This window comes from Artemia sp. Qi Xiang Cuo, chromosome 9 (genome assembly GCF_049724085.1).
Source record: "Artemia sp. Qi Xiang Cuo chromosome 9, ASM4972408v1, whole genome shotgun sequence".
Lineage (NCBI taxonomy): Eukaryota > Metazoa > Arthropoda > Branchiopoda > Anostraca > Artemiidae > Artemia > Artemia sp. Qi Xiang Cuo.
In genome coordinates this window covers 70,874,920-70,900,801 of record NC_142802.1, presented here as the reverse complement: position 1 = coordinate 70,900,801, position 25,882 = coordinate 70,874,920, and the positions used below count along the sequence as shown (strand labels likewise).

General features: G+C 31.6%; 1 protein-coding gene across 3 annotated transcripts in view; it reads left to right on the top strand.

Moving 5' to 3' along the window:
- nab (NGFI-A-binding protein homolog) overlaps positions 1–25,882 on the top strand; it is a 229,582-nt gene that overhangs the window by 126,142 nt on the left and 77,558 nt on the right. For all 3 annotated transcript variants that reach the window (XM_089094852.1, XM_089094850.1, XM_089094851.1), the window contains one exon: positions 16,955–17,136. In XM_089094852.1, coding sequence (XP_088950978.1) covers positions 16,955–17,136 — 182 coding nt within the window. The remainder of the gene's footprint in view (positions 1–16,954; positions 17,137–25,882) is intronic.

Here is a 25,882-nt window from a genome sequence, read left to right as displayed (position 1 = left end):
AATTCAAAAAAAAACTATTTAAACATTTTACAAAAAACGAAATGCCACCTACAGTTTAATTTACTTGAAAATAGCAGCCGAAGAGTGGTCTTCGCATTATTGTACTACTGCCTCTAGACTTACGTGATAAAATGACCTCCCGCAGAGAGGACGTCCTCCCGCTACAGGAAGTCCCGCTTACGGTGGCCACTTTACAACATCAAATAGCAAACTTTCTTTAATTCCAATTCTACGAAGAGACCACTAATATAAAAGATTTATATATTCTCCCCCCCCCCCAAAAAAAAAACAAGAAAAACCTTACAGCATCATTTCAGCTTATTTTTACATTACGTAAAACAAACACACTATCATATACAAATCAAATAAGCCGAGATAACCACAGTACCCCAATTTTAATTTTCATTCTTTTCTTTCCTTTTCCTCCTTTCTGAATTTTCGGTTGCTATTTTTAAAAAATAAACAAATTAATCTAAACTCCATTTACCTAACTGGCAACGCTGTTCTCACTCATACGCAATCGTCCCTACTTAGAAACTCAAATTATCTTTCCCACTCCTTTTTTCCCCACACTTATATTTACATTTACGATTCAAAATCACAAAATGTTTTCTCCAGCCTTCACTTGAATTTAATAATTCAAGTGAAGATTTTATCAAGTGAAGATCTCTGTGATTTTATGGCGAAACAATGAACTTGGTTAATCAAGCATTAAGATAAATATCCACCATATAAAATTACCATAATAAAATTACACACCGCCCCTCCTTCATAATGGCTTATGCGTGCTTACGCATCCCTTAATATAATTTTATGAAACATAAAGCAGATCAGTTTAGTCAAATGAAGCTTGGACATTGAAATGTGCTCTCTTTGGCACCTGCACCGACACACTGACCCTCCGCCCCCTTCTTCATAATTGCTGACGCGCAATTGTATATCAATAAACATAACTTCATGAAAAACCAAATCAGTGAACTTAGGTTAATCAAGCATTAAGATATATATCCATATTGACCATTTATCTAACATTGACTACGTGACTTTTCAGGAACGAATTTGCCACCATGCGTCATTACTTCTTCTGCAACTGGGTAGCTCAATATATAGTTTTTTGATACTTTCAAATCGATTTTTTCCCATGACATAGACCAGTGGTTCTCAAACTTATTTAGACACTCTACCCCTTTATACCCAAAAAAACATTTTAGGTACCCCTTATCAGTTACCGGTACTAAGTAAATTATAGTTAAAATATAAATAAAATTGCCAGTTCATTTTTTTCTTGGCCGGCCGCATACCGCCTAACAATTTTCGCCTACCCCGAAGGCAGGGCCGTATCCAGGATTTTTCTTCAGGGGGGGGTTTTACTAATTTTTTACTTTTTTGGGGGGGTTTTACTAATTTTTGACTCAGTTTTCGACTAGTTTTACTGATTTTTACCTAGGTTTTACTAATTTTTTACTTATTTTCGAGTCGGTCAAAAAAGTTTTTTTTTGGGGGGGGGGGCGTTCAAACCGGGTAACCCCCCCCCCCTGGATACGGCCATGCCCGAAGGGGTACCCATACCACAGTTTGAGAACCACTGATGTAGACAATTATAAGTAGACTAGAATTTTACTTTACGCAGGTTTTTGTTACGTTTCGGAGAAGCCGTATATGTTACGTATGTATATTACCTTACAGCAGCAAAAAAACCGAAGTCCTGGATGAGCAATTAATAAATTTTTTAAACAAATTACTAAACTTTTCCCAGAAAGCCTTTCAAGGCTTGTCAGATCAGAGATGGAATCTGCTTCATCATTCCACATTTTTGATTTTTGTTTAGTTTGCTTGTGAGGATTTTAGACGATGAAAAGGATGGATTTTCATTTCACAAAGGATGACGAGGATTTTAGACGATGAAAATGATGGATTTTTGCGTCAGTTTAGTGTGGAGGACTACTTAAGCGTGAAAGGTTATGCTTAACGTCACGTAAATTAGCCACCTAGTGCAGAAAATCACGTGCGTAGTGTGAAAGCAGCTTAAAGCCCAAATATGACAAAAGAAAATGTCAAATGGTTGCGTGATCTAGAAACCGTAACCATATCTGCTTACAGAATGATCGTATCTTCATTAATAAGAGTAATGAACTTCCGTTCTTTTATTCCTGTCCTTAAATACCGGTGATGCAAAAAAAAAAAAAAAAAAATTATGTTCCAGTTTTTGTTATAAAAAATTATAATAATTATATGTTTTTTTTATTAATTAAAAATAACAAGCTTTTTCAAATGAAAGTAAGGTGCAACGTTAGAACTTAAAACAAACAGAAATTATTCCGTATATGAGGGGGGCTACCCCTTCCTCAACCCTCATCTTTATGCTAAAGGGCACTATCTCCTATACCCACCACACTCAAGAAGGAATGTTAGGTTAATCCTAATGAAATATACCTAAATAAGATGAAAATAAAATACTTTAGTAACAAAATTGTGGAAATTACAACAGAGAATTTTGCATTCAGGCCCCCCAGAACACATTATATTCAATGGTTTATAGTCTAACCAAACCAAAATATCAACTCAAATATTTAATTAAAATATACCTACATCGTAGGGTATATACACTCTCTCACGCTAAGCTGATTATCACCGAGTGCAAATACAGAAAGAAACCGGTTCTGTCAGACCAAGAACTTGAGTGTGGTGGGTATAAGAGATAAGTACCTGCTAAAGTTTTTTAGTGCTTAAAAAGAACTTCTTACTACAATTAAACAGCCCTTGCGTTTGAGCATTCGTTCTTAAAAAATTCCGACAGAAAATCAAACTTTAGTGTAAAGAGTGAGGGTTGAGGAAGGGCAGGGGGGTTGTTTCAGGGGGGGGGGAATTTCCCCCCAATAATGTGGAGAAAAAATTATTATATATCCCATGCCCCTTGTCTATCCTGATAAGGACCCCTCTTGCCCCCCCCCCCCAATAAAATGCCAGAGATTCAGTCCCTGAGAAAGGGACAGCTCACCTAATATACGGAATAATTTCTGTTCGTTTTAATTTTTAACGTTGCACCTTGCTTTCATTTGAAAAACTTGTGTTTTTTTTCTGATGCTTGTTCGAATCATGACGGAAAATTCCTTCCATAGAAAATTCGCGTGAGAAAATCACCCCCCCCCCCCTCGAAATTTGCAAAAAAGGGGTAAGGGATTTGCGGATTGGAGTGTAACTTGAGAGTAGTTTGTTATTAAAAAATTGGACGCTACAATCAGAATTGTTTGATTGACATTTGCAAAAAAGGGGTAAGGGATTTGCGGATTGGAGTGTAACTCGAGAGTAGTTTTTTATTAAAAAATTGGACGCTACAATCAGAATTGTTTGATTGACATTTGCAAAAAAGGGGTAAGGGATTTGCGAATTGAGGGTTATCAGTTAAGATAGCCCCTTGCCATGGAGCATAGTAATCTAAGTGGTCATTGGCTGGTCCAGTGCATGTGTAATTGAACCAGCATAGCTGATGATGGAAGGCCGGAAAAAATATGACTTGACCTAGATTTATTTCTTCGATGTGTACTGTATACTACATAAGTGGTGTTTGAACAGTGTTGTCAGTTTAAAATATGGTCTAACGTTACAGTATACTAAAAAGTTGATACTAAGAGAGATGTAGATAGCAAGAAAAGAATTTTAATAAAGAAATTCAGAACAATCCATAGAAATCCTTACAGATGAAGCAGTAAGGTGTATGTGAGTACGAACCATCAAGGATCATAAGCACCAATGACCCTAACCACCAGGGACTTCAACCCTCCATAGGTCCCCTATCCCCAAACTCGACGGGCGCCCCCTCCCCCCATTTTTTTTTTTCTTTTTTTCTTTTTTTGGTAATTTACATTTTTCTGATAACAAGTATCATTCATTAAGATCGTAGCTTTAAAATGTGAAACTTAAGTCCATTTTTGGATCTAAAAATAAACTATTTCTGTAAAATCTTAGTTAATAAGAGTTTTTGACCGTAAACTCTAGTTTTTTTGTTTTTTTTGTAAGAAAATTATGTAAAATACAATTCTTTAGTTCAAATGTGAAACTTAAGTCCATTTTTGCATCGAAAAATAAAACTATTTCCATAAAATCTGAGCTAATAAGGGTTTTTGACCGTAAACTCTAGTTTGTTGTAAAAAAATTTATGGAAAATACAATTCTATGGTTCAAATTTGAAACTTAAGTCCATTTTTGGATCGAAAAATAAAACTAGTTCCGTGTAAAGTCTGAGCTAATGAGGGTTTTTGACCGTAAACTCTAGTTTTTTGTAAGAAAATTATGGAAAATACAATTCTCTGCTTCAAATGTCAAACTTAATTCCATTTATGGATTGAAAAATAAAACTATTTCATTAAAATCTGAGCTAATTAGTGTTTTTGACCGTAAATTATAGTTTTTGTAAGAAAATTATTGAAAATACAATTTTTCGGTTGAAACTTGAAACTTACGTCCATTTTTGAATCGAAAAAATAGACTATTGCTGTAAAATCTGAGATAATAAGGGTTTTTGACCGTAAACTCTAGTTTTTTGTAAGAAAATTATGGAAAATAAAATTCTCTGATTCAAATGTTAAACTTAAGTCCTTTTTTGGATCGAAAAATAAAACTATTTCTGTAAAATCTGAGTTAATAAGGGTTTTTGACCGTAAACTCTAGTTTTTTGTAAGAAAATTATTGAAAATACAATTCCGTGATTCAACCGTGAATCTTAAGTCCATTTTTGGATCGAAAAATAAAATTATTTCCGTAAAATCTGAGCTAATAAGGGTTTTAGACTGTAACCTCTAGTTTTTGTAAGAAAACTATGGAAAATACAATTCTCTGGTTCACATATGAAACTTAAGTCCATTTTTGGATCGAAAAATAAAACTATTTCCGTAAAATCTGAGCTAATAGGGGTTTTGACCGTAAACTCTAGTTTTTTGTAAGAAAATTATGTAAAATACAATTCTCTGGTTCAAATGTGAAATTTAAGTCCTTTTTTTAGATCGAAAAATATAACTATTCCCGTAAAATCTGAGTTAATAAGGGTTTTTGACTGTAAACTCTAGTTTTTTGTAAGAAAATTATGGAACATACAATTCGTTGGCTCATAGGTGAAACTTAAATCCATTTTTCGTTAAGTCTTAGAGTGAATAAATTCGTTATCAACATCCTTTGTCAGATACACCAAATAAAATTGACAAAATTTAATTTCAGAATGAATAAATGCTTTAACAACATCCTTTATCGGATATGTCGGATAAAATTGACAAAATCTAAGTATCAGAGTGACTAATTTTTTTTATCAACATCCATTGCCAGATACATCGAATAAAATTGATAAAATATAAGTGTTAGAGTGAATAATTTTTTTTATCAACATCCTTTGGCAGACACATCGGATAAAATTGACAAAATCTAAACTTCAGAATGAATAAATTCATTATCAACATCCTTTGTCGGATATGTCGGATAAAATTGACAAAATCTAAGTATCAGAGTGAATATTTTTTTTAACAAAATTTTTTTTTCGACTTCGAAATTATTCAACTTTTTTTTACATCTCTAAATCATATCAGAAAAATATAATGACACTTTTGATTTAAATTTTAAAATATATTCTTGTGCATACCCATACTCCTATTGATGAGGACTGATGGTTCTAATTCAATATTTTTTTCATGAAAGCAAACTATTTTTTTTACTAAATTTTTATTGGACTTCGAAATTATTTAACTTTTTTTACATCCCTAAATCATATCAGAAAAATAGAATGGTACTTTTGATTTAAATTTTAATATATATTCTTGTGCATACCCATACTCCTATTTATGAGAACTGATGGTTCTAATTCAATATTTTTTTCATGAAAGCAAACTATTTTTTTTTTACTTCGAAATTATTCAACTTTCCTTTTTTTACATCTCTAAATCATATCAGAAAAATAGAATGACACTTTTGATTTAAATTTTAAAATATATTGTTGTGCATACCCATACTCCCATTGATGAGGACTGATGGTTCTAATTCAATATTTTTTTCATGAAAACAAACTATTTTTTTAACAAATTATTTTTTTGGACTTCAAAATTATTCAACTTTTTTTACATCTCTAAATCATATCAGAAAAATAGAATGGCACTTTTGATTTAAATTTTAAAATATATTCTTGTGCATACCCATACTCCTATTGATGAGGACTGATGGTTCTAATTCAATATTTTTTTCATGAAAGCAAACTATTTTTTTTAGCTAAATTTTTTTGGGACTTCGAAATTATTCAACTTTTTTTACATCTCTAAATCATATCAGAAAAATATAATGACACTTTTGATTTAAATTTTAAAATATATTCTTGTGCATACCCATACTCCTATTGATGAGGAGTGTTGGTTCTAATTCAATATTTTTTTCATGAAAACAAACTATTTTTTTAACAATTTTTTTTTGGACTTCGAAATTATTCAACTTTTTTTTACATCTCTAAATCATATCAGAAAAATAGAATGGCACTCTTGATTTAAATTTTAAAATATATTCTTGTGCATACCCATACTCCTATTGATGAGGAGTGATGGTTCTAATTCAATATTTTTTTCATAAAAAACAAACAATTTTTTTTTTGGACTTCGAAATTATTCAACTTTATTTATTTTTTATTTTTTTTTGTACGTATCTTAAAATGACAAAATATGCTTACGGCTCTAACAATTGTACTCTATGCTTGTTCAGAGACACGATGCGGCATTCCCACTGTTACTTTATGGCCGGTTATCGACACTACCTAGTTTATTGCATGTATTAAAACACATAACTAATATCTCTAAAAAGTGAAGATGAAGCATTTTAAGAAAGTGTGTTCACATGAAAGTGTTATTGTAGTATTGAATACTGACAAGGAGACGTATTTAAACTTTGAAATAAGTGTAAGTGGTAGCACTATCGGCAATGTATGCGTGCATTGTCATGATAGTAAGGAATTGAATTTCTTTGGAGTACCAAAAAAAATCAACTCTTATGATGGTGGATATGCGAGATTGAGATCTCCGGAGATGATTGCACTCAAAGAGAATGCCAACATAAAAATACTTGTTGATAAAGACGGGCATTTTCTTGCTAGTGCTTGTGGTAACATGTTACCCAGTGTTAAACCATATCGTCAGCTTTCAGGTATTAGCATTCAACGGAAGGTCAAAAAAAGAAAGGCCTACTCTTCTACTAATATCATAAACCATATCTTGTCTACGTGCCGAAACTGTTACCTGTGTAAAAATAGTGTGATAATAGACAGTGAAATTGCTAGAAAAATAAAAAAGGCATTGGCAGAACATATCACTAAGGAATATAAAGATGAATCGATGAAAAACAAAGTACCAGCAAACGTTACTGCCATTGATCAAACGGTCAATGAACCAAATAATACCAAAGACGAAAAGCATATTGAGCCTGTTGATGACACACCTTAAAAATTGTGTATGAGTCAAAATGGAATAATGAATATTCTACTGATTACAAACTAAGAGAAGACAATAGCTGCAATATCAAGATAGAACATGGTGAACTATTTTATGGAACAGATTCAAAATGTACAAAGTTGTTCATTGATATTAATAATGTATAATAATATTTTTTTTTGCATTAATATTCTACATGGCATTATTTCATTAAAAATATGTTATGCATTACATTGTTATGTGTTCATTATTTTTAGAGTAAATTAGCATATCAAACGTTTAGAATGTATAATAAAATATCGGAGATGTAAGAAAAGGAATTTGCTTACATCTATTGTCAGACACATGGGATAACATTTACAAAATCTTTGTATCAGAATGAATAAATTATTTATCAAAATCCGTTGTTGGATATATCATTATGAAAAAATTTTAAGTAAGTAAGTAACAAACTCTTTCTTGAATTCACCTCTTGGATACACAATACAGAAATTTAATTAAGGAAATTATGAAAAAAAGAATTGTAAGTAAGTAACAATCTCTTTTTTAAATTCAACTTTTGTATAAACAATGCGGAAATTTCATTTAATAAATTATGAAAAAATTGTAAGCAAAATTCGTCTCCTGGATATATGAAAAAGACATTTCATTCAAGAAATTATGACAAAATTCTAAGTAAGTAACAAACTCTTTATTGTTTTCACGTTTGATCAATGGCAGTAACGTTTGCTGGTACTTTGCTTTTCATCGATTCATCTTTATATTCCTTAGTGATATTTTCTGCCAATGCCCTTTTTATTTTTCTAGCAATTTCACTGTCTATTATCACACTATTTTTACACAGGTAACTGTTCCGGCACGTAGTCAATATATGATTTATGATAATAGTAGATGAGTAGGCCTTTCTTTTTTTGACTTTCCGTTGAATGCTAATACCCGAAAGCTGACGATATGGTTTAACACTGGGTAACATTTTACCACAAGCACTAGCAAGAAGATGCCCCTCTTTATCAACGATTATTTTTATGTTGGCATTCTCTTCGAGTGCGATCATCTCTGGAGATCTCAATTTCACATATCCACCATCATAAGAGTTAAATTTTTTTGGTACTCCAAAGAGATTTAATTCCTCCCTGCCATGAAAATGCATACATACGTTATTAATAGTGCTACAACTCGTAGTCTCTTCAAAGCTTGAATGCATCTCCTTGTCTGCACCCAATGCTACAAAAGTACTATCAGATAGATAGGCTTTTTTACAGTGCACCATTTTTACTTTTTTAGAAGTAAGAGTTATGTGTTTCTGATTAATACATGCAATAAACTAGGTAGTGTCAATAATCGGCCATAGAGTAACAGTGGGAAAGCTGCATCGTGTCTCTGAACAAGCATAGAGTACAATTTTTAGAGCCGTAAGAATAGTTTGTCATTTTAAGATACGTAAAAAAAAAATAAATAAAGTTGAATAATTTCGAAGTCCAAAAAAAAATAGTTTGTTTTTTATGAAAAAAATATTGAATTAGAACCGTCACTCCTCATCAATAGGAGTATGGGTATGCACAAGAATATATTTAAAAATTTAAATCAAGAGTGTAATTCTATTTTTCTGATATGATTTAGAGATGTAAAAAAAAAGTTGAATAATTTCGAAGTCCAAAAAAAAAATTTTTTTTAAATAGTTTGTTTTCATGAAAAAAATATTGAATTAGAACCATCAGTCCTCATCAATAGGAGTATGGGTATGCACAAGAATATATTTTAAAATTTAAATCAAAAGTGTCATTCTATTTTGCTGATATGATTTAGAGATGTAAAAAAAAAGTTGAATAATTTCGAAGTCCAAAAAAATTTAGTTAAAAAAAAAAGTTTGCTTTCATGCAAAAAATATTGAATTAGAACCATCAGTCCTCATCAATAGGAATATGGGTATGCACAAGAATAATTTTTTAAAATTTAAATCAAAAGGGTCATTCTATTTTTCTGATATGACTTAGAGATATAAAAAAAATCTTAATAATTTTGAAGTCCAAACAAAAAATTTGTTACAAAAATACTTTTTTTTAATGAAAAAAATATTTAATTAGAACCATCAGTCCTCATCAATAGGAGTATGGGTATGCACAACAATATATTTTAAAATTTAAATCAAAAGTACAATTCTATTTTTCTGATATGATTTAGGGATGTAAAAAAAGTTGAATAATTTCGAAGTCTAATAAAAATTTAGTTAAAAAAAAAGTTTGCTTTCATGAAAAAAATATTGAATTAGAACCATCAGTCCTCATCAATAGGAGTATGGGTATGCACAAGAATATATTTTAAAATTTAAATCAAAAGTGTCATTATATTTTTCTGATGTGATTTAGAGATGTAAAAAAAAATTGAATAATTTCGAAGTCCAAAAAAAAACTTAGTTAAAAAAAAATATTCACTCTGATACTTAGATTTTGTCAATTTTATCCGACATATCCGACAAAGGATGTTGATAATGAATTTATTCATTCTGAAGTTTAGATTTGTCAATTTTATCCGATGTATTGGCCAAAGGATGTTGATAAAAAAAATTTATTCACTTAACACTTATATTTTATCAATTTTATTCGATGTATCTGGCAATGGATGTTGATAAAAAAAATTAGTCACTCTGATACTTAGATTTTGTCAATTTTATCCGACATATCCGATAAAGGATGTTGTTAAAGCATTTATTCATTCTGAAATTTAGATTTTGTCAATTTTATTTGGTGTATCTGACAAAGGATGTTTATAACGAATTTATTCACTCTGAGAATTAACGAAAAATGGATTTAAGTTTCATCTATAAGTCAAAGAACTGCATTTTCTATAATTTTCTTACAAAAAACTAGAGTCTACAGTCAAAGACTCTTTTTAGCTCAGATTTTCCGGGAATAGTTATATTTTTCGATCTAAAAAAAGGACTTAAGTTTCAAATTTGAACCAGCGAATTGTATTTTACAGAATTTTCTTGCAAAAAGCTAGAGTTTACGGTCAAAAACCCTTATTAACTCAGATTTTACGGATATAGTTTTATTTTTAGATCCAAAAATAAACTAAAGTTTCACATTTGAAGAATAGATTTGTGTTTTCCATTATTTTCTTGCAACAATACATAGTTTACGGTCAAAAACACTCATTAGCTCAGATTTTACAGAAATAGTTTTATTTTTCGATCCAAAAATGGACTTAAGATTCACATTTGAATCAGAAAATTGTATTTTCCATAATTTTCTTACAAAAAACTAGAGTTTACAGTCAAAAACCCTTATTAACTCAGATTTTCGGTAAATAGTTTCATTTTTCGATCCAAAAAGGACCTACTTTTTACATTTGAGCCAGAAAATTTTATTCTCCATAATTTTCTTACAAAAAACTAGAGTTTTCGGTCAAACAGCCTTATTAGTTCGGATTTTACAGAAAAAGTTATTTTTCTCGATCCGAAAATGGACGTAAGTTTCACATTTGAACTAAAAAATTATATTTTCCGTAATTTTCTTACAAAAAACTATAGTTTACGGTCAAAAACCCTAATTAGCTTAGATTTTACGGAAAAAGTTTTATTTTTCGATCCAAAAATGGACTTAAGTTTCACATTTGAACCAGCGAATTGTATTTTCCATAATTTTCTTACCAACAAACTAGAGTTTACGGTCAAAAACCCTTATTAGCTCAGATTTTATGGAAATAGTTTTATTTTTCGATCCAAAAATGGACTTAAGTTTCACATTTGAACTAGAGAATTGTATTTTCCATAATTTTCTAACAAAAAAAACAAAAAAACTAGAGTTTACGGTCAAAAACTCTTATTAACTCAGATTTTACAGAAATAGTTTATTTTTCGATCCAAAAATGGACTTAAGTTTCACATTCGAAAGCTACGATCGTAATGAATGATACTTGTTATCAGAAAAATGTCAATTGCCAATAAAAAGAAAAAAAAGAAAAAAAATGGGGGAGGGGGCCAAAAAGTTGGAGGGGAGGGGGCGCCCTTCGAGTTTGGGGATAGGGGACCTATGGAGGGTTGAAGTCCCTAGTGGTTAGGGTCATTGGTGCTTATGATCCTTGATGGTTCGTACTCACATACACCTTACTACTTGATCTGTAAGGATTTCTATGGATTGTTCTGAATTTCTTTATTAAAATTATTTTCTTGCCATCTACATCTTTCTTAGTATCAACTTTTTAGTATACTATAACGTTAGACCATATTTTAAACTGACAATACTGCTCAAACATCACTTGTGTATTATACAGTACACATCGAAGAAGTAAAGCTAGGTCAAGTCATATTTTTTTCCGGCCTTCCATCATCAGATATGCTGGTTCAATTACACATGCACTGGACCAGCATATGATCACTTAGATTGCTATGTTCTATGGCAAGGGGCTATCTTAACTGATAACCTTCAATTCGCAAATCCCTTACCCCTTTTTTGCAAATGTCAATCAAACAATTCTGATTGTAGCGTACAATTTTTTAATAACAAACTACTCTCGAGTTACACTCCAATTCGCAAATCCCTTACCCCTTTTTTGCAAATGTCAATTAAACAATTCTGATTGTAGCGTCCAATTTTTTAATAACCAACTACTCTCTAGTTACACTCCAATCCGTAAATCGCTAACCCCTTTTTTGCAAATGTCAATCGAACAATTCTGATTGCAACATCCAACTTTTTAATAACAAACTTCTCTCGAGTTAAGGCAATCTTCCAAATAACATGCGTGTCCGCTCTATAGCTAAAGATCGCATTTTAAAATGTCTACTCTTGTGCAATTCTTATCAATAACAAAAAACCAGTTTCTTGTGCCAAGGAACGTAACCTAGGCAAATAGCACAGGAAGGAACATAAAGTGGGCAAAATGGTACTTAGGACTCTACTTGTAAATTTTAGTGGGTCAAATAAACTTAGTGAATTTTATATATTTCGAATCAAATAGTTTGAGGTAAAGAGCTGTAAATAAGGAGCGACCCGGCTCAATAGCAACCGAAACTTTAAAAAACGGAACTTTGAAACCAAATGAATTTAATCAAAAGAAATTAAATTTATGTGTTGATTTCAAATATATAAGTTTCATTAAGTTTACTCTTACCCATCAAAGGGTTACTAGCCGGAGAAAATTTGCCTGATTTTCGAAAAAAGGGTAAACATCCCCTAAAAGTCATAGAATCTTAATGAAAATTACACCATCAGATTCAGCATATCAAAGAACCCTACTACAGAGTTTAAAAGCTCCTATCTTCAAAAATGTGGAATTTGTATTTTTTGTCAGAAGAAGGATCACGGATGCGTGTTTATTTATTTTTTTTTTTTTTCCTGGGGTGATCGCATCGATTTAGTGGGCATAGATAACATGATCCCCCACAGTCCCTGGGGAAAGTTCTTTAAGTTATAAAATTTGCCCACTGTTTACGTATAGTTTTTGTTATTGGGAAGCATGTATACATTTTTCGGGTAGGAAGGGGAGGACTAATTTTCTGCTCTTAAAGTTATAAAAATTTGCCGATTGTTTACCTATAGAATTTATTATTGGGAAGCCTGCATACATTTTTTGGGTGGGAAGGGGAGGGCAAATATTCTGCTGGGGCGATTTTGCACGGGGAGAATTTTCTATGGAGAAGGAAGTTTCCACGGGGTTGAACTTATCGGGGGAAATTGTATACAGAGGGAATTTGCCTGAATTCATATACGAAATTTCTTTATATGTCTTGCTTTCTCTTTACTGACACAATTTTCCTTGTGGAGGTGTTAAGGGTAATTGTCCGGGGTAAATTTTCACCATTAATGAATTATCCAGAGGATATTTCCGTGGGGATGAGGATCTTTCCGTAGAGGGGGAGCCAGATTTCCTGTCGTTATTTTAAAAAATATCATAAATTAAATAAAAAAACTTATTTTTCAACTGAAAGTAAGGAGCAGCATTAAGGCTTAAGACAAACAGAAATTATTGCGTATACGTGGGGGTTTGCTCCTTCCTCAACACCTCGCTCTTTACGCTATAGCTTTAATTTTGTCCCAATTGTTTAAAAACGACTCCTGAAGCACAAGGGTCATTTAATTAGAACAATAAGTAACTTTTTTAAAAGTGCCGAAAAACTTTAGCGTGAAGAGCGAGGTTTTGAGGAGGGGGCAACTCCCCTGATATACGTAATAATTTCTGCTTGTTTTAAGTTTTAATGCTATATATATATATATATATATATATATATATATATATATATATATATATATATATATATATATATATATATATATATATATATATATATATATATATATATATATATATATATATATATATATATATATATATATATATATATATATATATATATATATATATATATATATATATATATATATATATATATATATATATATATATATTTTTTTTTTTTTTTTATATATATATATATATATATATATATATAAACACAGTTTTTGCTGAACACAGTTTTTCGCTACTGATTAGCAACTGATTAAAGATGTTTCATGTGTAGGTTAAGCCTCTATTATCAAAGTTCCTTACTAGATTCTAGTTAACGGTTAAACCAAAACGGTAAAGCAGAAGGCCATTACTACCAGCCATATGTCTGAGGTTTTTATTGAATCAGGAAAAGAAAGTAAGGGGAAGTTTAATTTTGGTTTTTCAGTCATTATATTTCTAAAAAGGAAACTTTTTGTTATTTGTAACCTTTCAGAAAGGATTAAACTCCGGAACCCCTAGAAAGGTTGTCATTGTTAGGCCGAAACCTAAGCAAACAGTGCAAGTTATATTGCACGGCTTCACATTGGCGATTTAAAACGTTAACTATTTATCTTCTAATTTAATTATTTTTTAGAATTAATAAATGGTTCAATTATTTTAATTATTTAGCAAGTTCATTTTTAGACATTAAAATTAATTTATATGTTTTATTTAAAATTTATTTTCAAGGGTTTAGAACTGGCTGTGTTCTAAAAACTGAAGTAGGCATTTAAAGTCAAAACTATCAATCGAGGACGCGCTTCCAGCATTTTTGTTTTATTGGGGGGGGGGGGGGGTAAAGGTTGTCTACATCTGGGGAGTCAAGGAGCATGGGCTATATAGTATTTTTTTTCTCTCTCCTTATAATTGGGGGCAGCTGCCCCTGCCCCCCAAACGACGCCACTGCGATCAATTATTTTATTTTATTTTATAATTATTATTATTTTATTTTATTTTTTTCACTGGCTGTTAATTGTCCTCGTTTTCTTCCTTTCTTCGCGATTTTATGTTTTATCCAGATTAGCCAGTGTGGTCTCAGAAATTATTTATTTTAACAATAAGCTCAGAATTCATTTATTTGAAGAAATAAGTAGATAAAATTCAGTATTATAATGTTAGAATAACCGACAGTATAGTGGTACCTGTCTTTACTGAAGGATGCAACTGTCTATACTGTCTATACTATACCTGTCTATACTGAAGGATGTAACATGATAGGGGGTAGGAATAGGATAGCTCCCGCCTTACAGAAGATGAAACGTTTTGCTGGTTTTCAATCCATTTATTTGAATGATATTTCCCCTACCCATCTATCCGAAGTTCTATCGTACAAATATAATTACTAAAATATTTACCAAAATGTTGTCCAAAATATCAATAGCAAGCCAAAATCTTGATTTTTAAGGAGAAAAAAAAATTACAAATACTCCTTTTATTGCCTAATAAAAAAACAATGACATTTAAAACAAAATGAAAAAAAAGAAAAAGTAAAATGAAATTTTAAAAAAGAAAATTTCTACAAAGTTCTATCGTACAATTATAATTACTAAAATATTTACGAAAATGTTGTCCAAAATATTAATAGCAAGCCAAAATCTTGATTTTTAAGGAGAAAAAAAAATTACAAATACTCCTTTTAGTACCCAATAAAAAAACAATGACATTTAAAACAAAATGAAAAAAAGAAAAAGTAAAATGAAATTTAAAAAAAGAAAATTTCTACAAATTTCTATCGTAGAATTATAATTACTAAAATATTTACGAAAATGTTGTCCAAAATATTAATAGCAAGCCAAAATCTTGATTTTTAAGGAGAAATTTTTTTTAAAAATACTGCTTTTATTACCCAATAAAATAGCAATGACATTTAAAACAAAATGAAAAAAAGAAAAAGAAAAATGAAATTTTAAAAAAGAAAATTTCTACAAATTTCTATCGTACAATTATAATTACTGAAATATTTACCAAAATGTTGTCTAAAATATTAATAGCAAGCCAAAATCTTGATTTTTAAGGAGAATTTTTTTTTACAAATACTCCTTTTATTACCCAATAAAAAAAACAATGACATTTAAAACAAAATGAAAAAAAGAAAAAGCAAAATGAAATTTTAAAAAAGAAAATTTCTACAAACCAAGTTTTTTGAAAGAAATTAAAGAACTGCAAAAAAAACAATGCGGGATATATGCACCAAAGTAGATATTGCATCTTAGAGTGAAATAAAAGAGTGAAATTAAAGTGAAATAAGAAGAGGGAAATTAACATGGGACCACATACGCTAAGAAGAAGAGTAAGTGAAACGTGAAACATAGAAAACTGACCTAAATTCATGCACACTCGACGTTAAGTTGAATTAAGCTTAAAGATTGCTTAATTTATCGGCTTTTACTTTATTATTTAAAATTAAACATATTGGAAAATGTTCTTAAACCACAGAACGTAAACATTTTTATCCAAAAAATTTTATTAATAGTTTTTTTTTATTATTAATCATAATAAATTGATAAGAAATAATAATAGATTAATAAAAAATAATAATAAATAATAAATTAATTTTGTTAATAAAAATTTTACGGGTGAAACTGGTACAACTTCCATGTTTGTGGAAGATGCATGAATTAATGCAGATGTTCTGATAGTTTATTTGTTCTGCACGTTCTTTTTTTCTTTATCTGCTTTTTTACGAATCCAGATGCCAGAAAGTCGGTATTATTTAAGACTAGGTGGGAGGCAGTTCCCTTCCCACTGCATACGTTCCGGTCCCGTGTATATCATAATTTTTGTTTATTTTATGTATATATTTTTAATTTATGTTGTTTTTTCTGTATAGGCTACTATGCAATTCTCAAAATATGGTGAACCTTAAATATGTCAATTCACTGCTATTTGTAACTTCTGCTTTACATCCAGAATCAGGAGCCTCCAGGAAAAAAGTTGTAAGCCTCCACCTCCTCCCACCTTCGATTTATGTAGGCAGATCACGGCTTGAATATCTTAGAATTGAATGTTGAATTTGAAAAAAGGAACCCTTTTTTCAAAATAATTAACAAGATGTTCGATTAGAAAATTACGCATATTTTTCTTTGTCCACTTCTTATTCAAGTTATGAAAACATTTTTTTTTATTGACACCTCCCCCCCTCCCAACCTCGTGAATTATTTCCGCGAGCCTCTCTCTTAGGACCAGCATTAGATTGAACAAGACTAACGTCTATGTATTCAATTTTCCCCCTTTTGTAGGAGAGACTTCTTCAAATAGACGACGAACTTCGAATCTTGGGTGATAGAAGTGAGGAGCTTAAGGTGGCTCAGGGATGCGATCAAGGGTCTTTCTCCAAAGCGCATGTGGCAGCTATTCAAAATCAACAGCAAAATCTTGTCTCAGAACAAAATGAAATAATGCTTCAAATGAAAATGTCAAGGTATGTCCAAAATTTATGGTATCAAAAATTGTTTTGTAGCTTAGATACATTCTTAGACATAGCTTCGATCAAAATGCCACAATATGTGCCATCTTTGTTCTAGCAAGTGCCATTTTGTAATCCATACTTATTTTGTATCAATACACATGTAATCAATACATACACGTCAATATGCATAAAATTATGTCGATAAATTCCCCGAATACTGTACGTTAATAAGCAGGGCAGTAAACATAAAGCACATGTAGGGGGAGGGGAGATAGTAGTAAGCTTCCCTAAGACTAACCCCAATAAAAATGTGTATGGTGTCGTTGAAAATAGGGAATTTTTATGATAAATATAAAAAATAATTAAATAATTATAACGATTTTGGCTACAGAAGGGGTCAAGCCCCATGTCTCACTACTGTTGACATGCTTTGGACAATATTCACCTATGTTATTGAACTCTCAATTGCTACTCTTCAAGTGAAACGTTTCATACCTTTTCTTTAGATCGACACTTCCATTTCCTTATGAAGCACTTCTTCCTTTTACTTTACCTGTTATTTATTTCTTTTACTTAACATTTTTAAATATTTAACGTTTATTCGTCTCTCAAGTTTTTCCTGAGTTATGCTTATACTTGTGAATTTTAAATACTAAGAAAATTAAAGTACTAATAAGTACCAAGCAGTCATAATAACAAACTGTAAGTAAAGATAGAACCGTAGCAACACGAACCAAAACTCTAAAAATCAGAACTTCGAAAAAAAAATACATAAAGTACATCAAATAAGCTCTATATTATGTTGCTTTTCAAGTGTAACTTGTGTAAATATGAAAATTTATTAAGTTTAAAGCTACACATCAAAAGCTATTAGCATAAGAAAATTGTTATAATTTCAGAAAAAAGGTGAAAATTACACAATCAAATTCTGGATCCCCAGGAATCCCTGAAAGAACTTGCAAGCTGCTTAGTACGAGAATATGAAGTTCCATATTTTTCATATGCCACGTGCATTTCGTGTTTATGTTGTTTTTCAAAAACAAAAACATTCTTTAAATTTTACTAAATAAACCTTTTTTTGTAAGTCTTTCCCGTCTTTCAAAAAATCCTTTACTTTTGTGTCCTACCCCTATAGTAAGGCTGACAATCTTTCAGCTCAAATACTAATACTACTACTAACAATTCACTGCAGCACCAAGCCGCCTGAGCGACGCACGCTCCTCCTCCATCCCAATCTATCTATAACCTCTTTCTTTACACCCTCCCAAGAAGTTCCCATTTCCCTTAAATATTTCCCTACGACATCCTCCCACCCCAGTCAGGAACAAACTACTTCTCGTTTGACCCTAGACGGTTAGCTTATAAGGACTATCTTTGACAATCTGTCATCCTTCATCCACAGAACGTGTCCTAGCCATTTTTAACTTTCCCTCATTGAAACCCTATAAAGCGTGACTGAACACAATTTTTATACAGCACAAATAGTTACTTTAGTTATCGCTACAATAATTTAATTTAATAACTGTATTAAAAGTTCCTATATCTATAATTCCGAATAAATAATTACAAATAATGCTCCCTAGGCACTTGCCTCGGGAGCAGATATTTTGGGGCATAAAATTTCAAATAAAAAAATCTAACGGTTATAGTCATTTTCTAATTTTTATAATTTTATTTTTATTAATATAAAGTAGAGGGCGTAGTTTATAAATGAAATTAATTAATAAATTATTAAATAATAAAATTAAAAAAATTAAATAATAATTAAAATAATTGAATTAAATATTTAATAATAATTAAACAATTCAAATAATAAGTATTTAAATTTGAAGCATCTCATAATAAAATGACTTGCATGAGGTTCATTATCCGATACTATTTTTATAACACTTAAAAAAAGCTGTAGTACGTAATTGCAAATAGTTAATTGCAAAAAAGTACCAAAATATAGCGACATGCATTGTTTGAAACAAAAAGTGTGTAATTTCCAACCGGTAGTATTTGGCAACAATTCTGGCTTCTAAAAAGCACCTCATAATCCTTTTAAGATTTATGGCTGATACAACTTTTATTTTTGCATGGTACGTCTGTCTGAGAAACAATTTAACAGTAGCCTATATCTCTTTTGTTTTTTTAGTCTATCATTTCTTTTTGCTTTTTCACTCCTATCTCAAGAATATAGTCAAATCAGAACACATTTGTGCTTTTAGGTTGTATTTTTGGATTTATAGCTTCTAACATTTTTATTGTCAAGTGAGCTTGTGCGGTTGAAAAAAAAATTAACAGCAAAGGCCTTTTCTAGGTTATGTTAGTTTTTCATTTCTTGTTCCTACTTTTACTCCCCCATTCAGAAATGTTACCAAATTCGGCCACAAATGTGCTTTTTGGAAGGTTCTTTTTAGATTTACCGTTTATAAAACTTTTGTTTTTAATGATGTGTTCGTTTGAAATTTAACGACATATAGCCTTTCTAGTTTATCTATTCTTTTAGTTTACCTAATTTCAAGGGCAGATTCAGGATTTTTTTTCGGAGGGGGGGGTTACTGATTTTTTACTCAGTTTTTGACTAATTTTACTGATTTTTACCTAGGTTTTACTAATTGTCGACTTATTTTCGACTCGTTCAAAAATTTCGGGGGTGGGTCAAACCGGGTAACCCCCCCCCCCTGGATACGGCCTTGCCTAATCTTTAGCATTTTAGTTTACCTATTCTTTTCGTTCACCTATTCTTCAGTATTTTAATTTACCTATTATTTTTTTGCCTCACCTCTTCAGAAAACTTGATCAAACCTGACCATATCTGTGCTGTTTTTTTTTTTGGGGGGGGGGGGGGCTCTCCGATTTATGGTTGATAATTTCTTATTATCTTTTATTATTATTATTTTTTTATTTCGCACTAATATATACTTCTGAAAGTAAAAGTTTTACAGCAAACCTCTAGTGAAAGTTTACTTTATTATTTGTTTTTTATTTATTTGCCTTTTCAGAGAATATGATCAAATCTAATTTTTTTATATTTTAGCTGGTAAAGTCTTTAGTTAATGTATATCTGAAAATCGGAAATTTTGCATCTTTTCTAGGCTATGTTAGTTTATTATTTTTCTTTTTCATTCTCTCTAATATGAAATATGATTAATCCTGAGATTATATTGGCTTCTTCTGGGCTTTTATTATATTTCGTTGGTGGCATATCTAATGACCGTGTCTAAAATTCTCACAATTCTAAGATCGTTGCCGAAATCTTTCACTAAGCTGTTCTCAAAAGAAGGATCAACTGGTAGACATTGATCCTCCCGAAAGATCATAGATCCTTCCTTAGAATTAAATAAAAAAAAACAAGTTTTTTTAACTGAAAGTAAGGAGCGACATTAAAACTTAAAATGAACAGAAATTTTTCCGTATATGAAAGGGGCTGTCCCCTCCTCAATGCCTTGCTCTTTACGCTAAAGTTTTTTATTGTTTAAAAAAAATAGAGTTGTGAGAAAGTCAAACTTTAGCGTAAAAAGCAAGGCGTTGAGAAGGGGACAGCCCCTTTCATATACGGAATAATTTTCTGTTCGTTTTAAATTTTAATGTGGCTCCTTACTTTCAGTTAAAAAAACTTTTTTTTTTTTTTATTTAATTTCTGAACGTTTTTGAATAAATGCAGTACATGAATAATTAAAACAAAATTTTCATATTAATTTACTTTTATTTGGTTAAATCGCTTTCTCGAAACTTGTTTTATTTTATTTACGAACGTTTTTATTAGTGATAAATATACGTAACTTACGAATTAACTTACGTATCGAACTTCTATATTCATATATTTTTAATGCGTATACTAGGGGGTTCGTCCCCTAGTTAATACCTTGCTCTTCAAGCGAAAGTTCGAATTTTGTTCCAATTCTTTAAACATGACCACTTAATCACAAAGGCCGTTAATTAGAATAAATAGCTCTTATGAAAGTACTAAAAAATCTCTGGCTTAAAGAGTAAGGTATTGACTAAGCGGTGAACCCAGTCATATATGTAATATTTTCTGTTCGTTTAAAGTTTTGATGTTGCTGCTGTTGCAGTTGAAAAACTTGTTTTTTTATATTTAATTTCTGATCTTTTTTTAAATAATGCTGGGAAGTCCGGCGTCCCCTTCATAGCAATATCCCTTCCCCCATGAAAACATCCTTCATGGTAAGATCCTCCCACATAACCCCGACCCCCCCCCCACTACCAGGAAAAATCTCGTCTGGAAACGTCTGTACTGTATACTTGCCAATAACCAATACTATATGTTAACATTGGGTAAAGTTCATAACTTTCAGCCCTCCTCCCAGGAACTTCGGGGGATTAAGTCATCCTAAAAGACATACTTATGATGTATTCGACCATGCTGAAAAAAATGGCTATCTCAAAATTTTGATCGGGTGACTTTGGGAAAAAAATGAGTGTGGGAGGAGGCCTAGTTGCCCTCCATTTTTTGGTAACTTAAAAAAGGCATTAGAAATTTTAATTTCCATTCCAATGAGCCCTCCCATGATATTCTAGGACCACTGGGTCGATACGATCACCCCTGGGAAAAAAAAAAAAAAAACTACACACTCACCCGTGATATTTCTTCTGGTAAAAAATGCAAATTCCTCATTTTTGTAGATGGGAGCTTGAAACCTCAACAGTAGGGTTCTCTGATACGCTGAATATGATGGTGTCATTTTCATTAAGGTTCTATAAATTTAAAGGGGTCTTTCCCCCTTTTTTCGAAAATCAGCCAAATTTTCTCAGGCGCGTAACTTTTGATGGATAGGATTAAACTTGATGAAACTTATATATTTGAAATCAGCATTAAAATTCGATTCTTTTGATGTATCTATTTATATCAAAATACCGTTTTCTAGAGTTTCGGTTACCATTGAGCCGTGTCCCAATAACCAATACTATATGTTTAACATTGGGTAAAAGTTCATAACTTTCAACCCTCCCCCTGGGGGCTTCGAGGGATTAAGTCATCCTAAAAGACATAGTTATAATATTTTCGACCATGCTGAACAAAATGACTATTTCAAAATTTTGATCAGGTGACTTTGGGAAAAATGAGCGTGGGAGGGGGCCTAGTTTCCCTCCATTTTTTGGTCACTTAAAAAGGGCACTAGAACATTTAATTTCCGTTCCAATGAGCCCTCCCGCGATATTCTAAGACCACTGGGAAAAAATCGATACGATCACCCCTGGAAAAAAAAAAATAAAATAAACACGTATCCGTGATCTTTCTTCTGGCAAAAAATGGAAAATTCCACATTTTTGTAGATAGGAGCTTAAAATCTCTACTGTAGGGTTCTCTGATACGCTGAATATGATGGTGTGATTTTCATTAAGGTTCTATAACTTTTAGGGGGTCTTTCCCCCTTTTTTCGAAAATCAGCCAAATTTTCTCAGGCGCGTAACTTTTGATAGGTAAGATTAAACTTGATGAAACTTATATATTTGAAATCACCATTAAAATTTGATTCTTTTGATTTATCTATTTATATCAAAATACCGTTTTCTAGAGTTTCGGTTACCATTGAGCCGTGTCCCAATAACCAATACTACATGTTAACATTGGGTAAAAGTTCATAACTTTCAACCCTCCCCCGGGGGGCTTCGAGGGATTAAGGCATCCTAAAAGACATAGTTATAATATTTTCGACCATGTTTAACAAAATGGCTATCTCAAAATTTTCATCGGGTGACTTTGGGAAAAAATGACCGTGGGAGGGGGCCTAGTTGCCCTCCATTTTTTCGGTCACTTAAATAGGGCACTAGAACGTTTAATTTCCGTTAGAATGAGTCCTTCCATGATATTTTAGGATCATTTATTTGGTACGATCACCCCTGGGAAAAAAACAACAAAAACAAATAAACACGCATCCGTGATCTTTCTTCAGGCAAAAAATGGAAAATTCCACATTTTTGTAGATAGGAGCTTAAAATCTCTACTGTAGGGTTTTCTGATACGCTGAATATGATGGTGCGATTTTCATTAAGGCTCTATAACTTTTAGGGGGTCTTTCCCCCTTTTTTCGAAAATCAGCCAAATTTTCTCAGGCGCGTAGCTTTTGATAGTAAAGATTAAACTTGGTGAAACTTATATATTTGAAATCATCATTAAAATTCGATTCTTTTGATGTATCTATTTATATCAAAATACCGTTTTCTAGAGTTTCGGTTACCATTGAGCCGTGTCCCAATAACCAATACTATATTTTAACATTGGGTAAAAGTTCATAACTTTCAATCCTCCCCCTGGGGGCTTCGAGGGATTAAGTCATCCTAAAAGACATAGTTATAATATTTTTGACCATGCTGAACAAAATGGCTATCTCAAAATTTTGATCGGGTGACTTTGGGAAAAAATGAGCGTGGGAGGGGGCCTAGTTGCCCTCCATTTTTTTTGGTCACTTAAAAAGGGCACTAAAACTTTTAATTTCCGTTCCGATGAGCCCTCCCACGATATTCTAGGACTACTATGTCGATACAATCATCCTTGGGGAAAAAAAAAACAAATAAACACGCATCCGTGATCTTTCTTCTGGCAAAAAATGGAAAATTCCACATTTTTGTAGATAGGAGCTTGAAATCTCTACTGTAGGGTTCACTGATACGCTGAATATGATGGTGGGATTTTCATTAAGGCTCTATAACTTTTAGGGGGTCTTTCCCCCTTTTTTCGAAAATCAGCCAAATTTTCTCAGGCGCGTAACCTTTGATAGATAAGATTAAACTTGATGAAACTGATATATTTGAAATCAGAATTAAAATCTGATTCTTTTTATGTATCTATTGGTATCAAAATTCCGTTTTTTAGAGTTTCGGTTACCATTGAGCCGGGTAGCGCTTACTTACAGTTCGTTACCACGAACTGTTTGAAAAACATAACAAACGGTCCTTGGCAATCCTCTGTTTTAGATTAATTTAGTCAATTGATATTATTTTTCTATTCACCGTATCAGAAAATTTAGTGAAACACACCCTTATCAGGGCTTCTTTGAGATTTACTTAGCTCAATAGTGATGACGGCCCCTTACAACAGTTTGAGCATTTCCTCTGCGAAGAATATAATCAAATAGTTCGGGGTAATGAACTGTAAGGAAAGAGTGATTCGGTCCAGAAGTAAACGAAACTTCAAAAAACGGAATTCTGGCAACAATAGAAACATCAAAATAATTGGCCTTCTGTGATGATTCCAAATATGTAAAATTCATCAAGTTTAATATTACCCATCAAAAGCTACTACAAATTCATCAGAAAAGAAATATACCATTTAATTTTCCATCTAATGCTCCTTACAAAATAGCAATCTAATAATCAAAGCCACTGTAATTACATCCCAGTCTCGCTTAATAAGGGGGGGGTATAACTTAAAGCTATATAAAAAAATTTGCTGATTTTACTGGCTTTTGTTTTCAAACTGTCCTTATTCTGAATTTTGAACCAATTTTTCATCAGAGACAAGCACAAAAAATAGTATAAAGCTGCAAAAAAAAAGCTTTTTTATATATAGTCTGAGGCTATATTTGGCCCTATTAGGGAAGTGGGGCTGAGACACAACTGTGACGGTGGTGACTATGGTATTTTGAAGAGCATGAAATGGGTAATCCGGTGGTATATTTCTGTTTTTTTTTCTATTTGATTTCTTTTGTAATACTAAAATTAACCAGGGAGTGTTACATAGAATAACACCTCAGGACACCTCACATAGAACATAGAATAACACCTCAGGAGCAATTAAACCTATTCAATAAAGCGATTCCTTCAAGATAGTTGCATTTTCTGCTTAAATGTGCATATACTGGCTTATTCAGAGCTTAAAAAGACACAAATTGCTGAACTTATAGACAAACTTAATATTTCTACGAAAAGTCACGCTTTCATTCTATCTGATACGTGAGCAGTAGGCTATCGGAAAATACTCAGTCTGTTCAAAAAATTGTTAAAAATTCTTTGGCCTCTTAGACACTATTTTTATCTATTTATTTGTTTATTTTTCTTACATATTTATTATCATTTTATTGGAGGATATTTAAACTACTTAATTAACTTAATCTATTCAATCGTTCTAGTTTTAGGTTATATAGTTTTTATTTTATTTATATTTTTTCTCCTTTTTGCTCTTCTCTCTGTGAGTGACTATTTTTTTTTTTCTCTGAGTAAGTGACTCGTTTGTCTTCCCCCTTCTTTACAAGCAAATGAGCATTTGGGGGTATAGTAAAATGTAATATTATATGTGCACTCAAGGCCGTATCCAGGGGGGTTACCCGGTTTGAACCCCCCCCCCGAAATTTTTGACCGAGTCAAAAATAAGTAGAAAACAATTAGTCGAAAACTGAGTCAAAAATTAGTCCCCCCCCCCCCGAAAAAGTCAAAAATTAGTAAACCGCCCCCCCCCCGAAAAAAATCCTGGATCCGCCCCTGTGTGTACTGCATGATTAATAAAACTTATCTTATAAGTAACTTTAAGATAAAAGCAAAAATAATTACACTTATGTACCTTAAATATGAACACGTCTCCTTATTCAAAGCTTAATAGTGTTAAAGTATTAAGAACTGGAAAAGAAACGTAAAAATAAATTGTTTACCAAATTTACCAAGGAATATTGAACAATACTAGTAGTAAACTACATAGAGATAGACAAATAAAAATGGCCAGTTTCTTCAAAATGTTGCAGTCGTATTTCGCCATCTACAAAACCAATAAACCCCAAAATATCGCTAGGTATTTAGAATGGAATAAATAATGAGAATT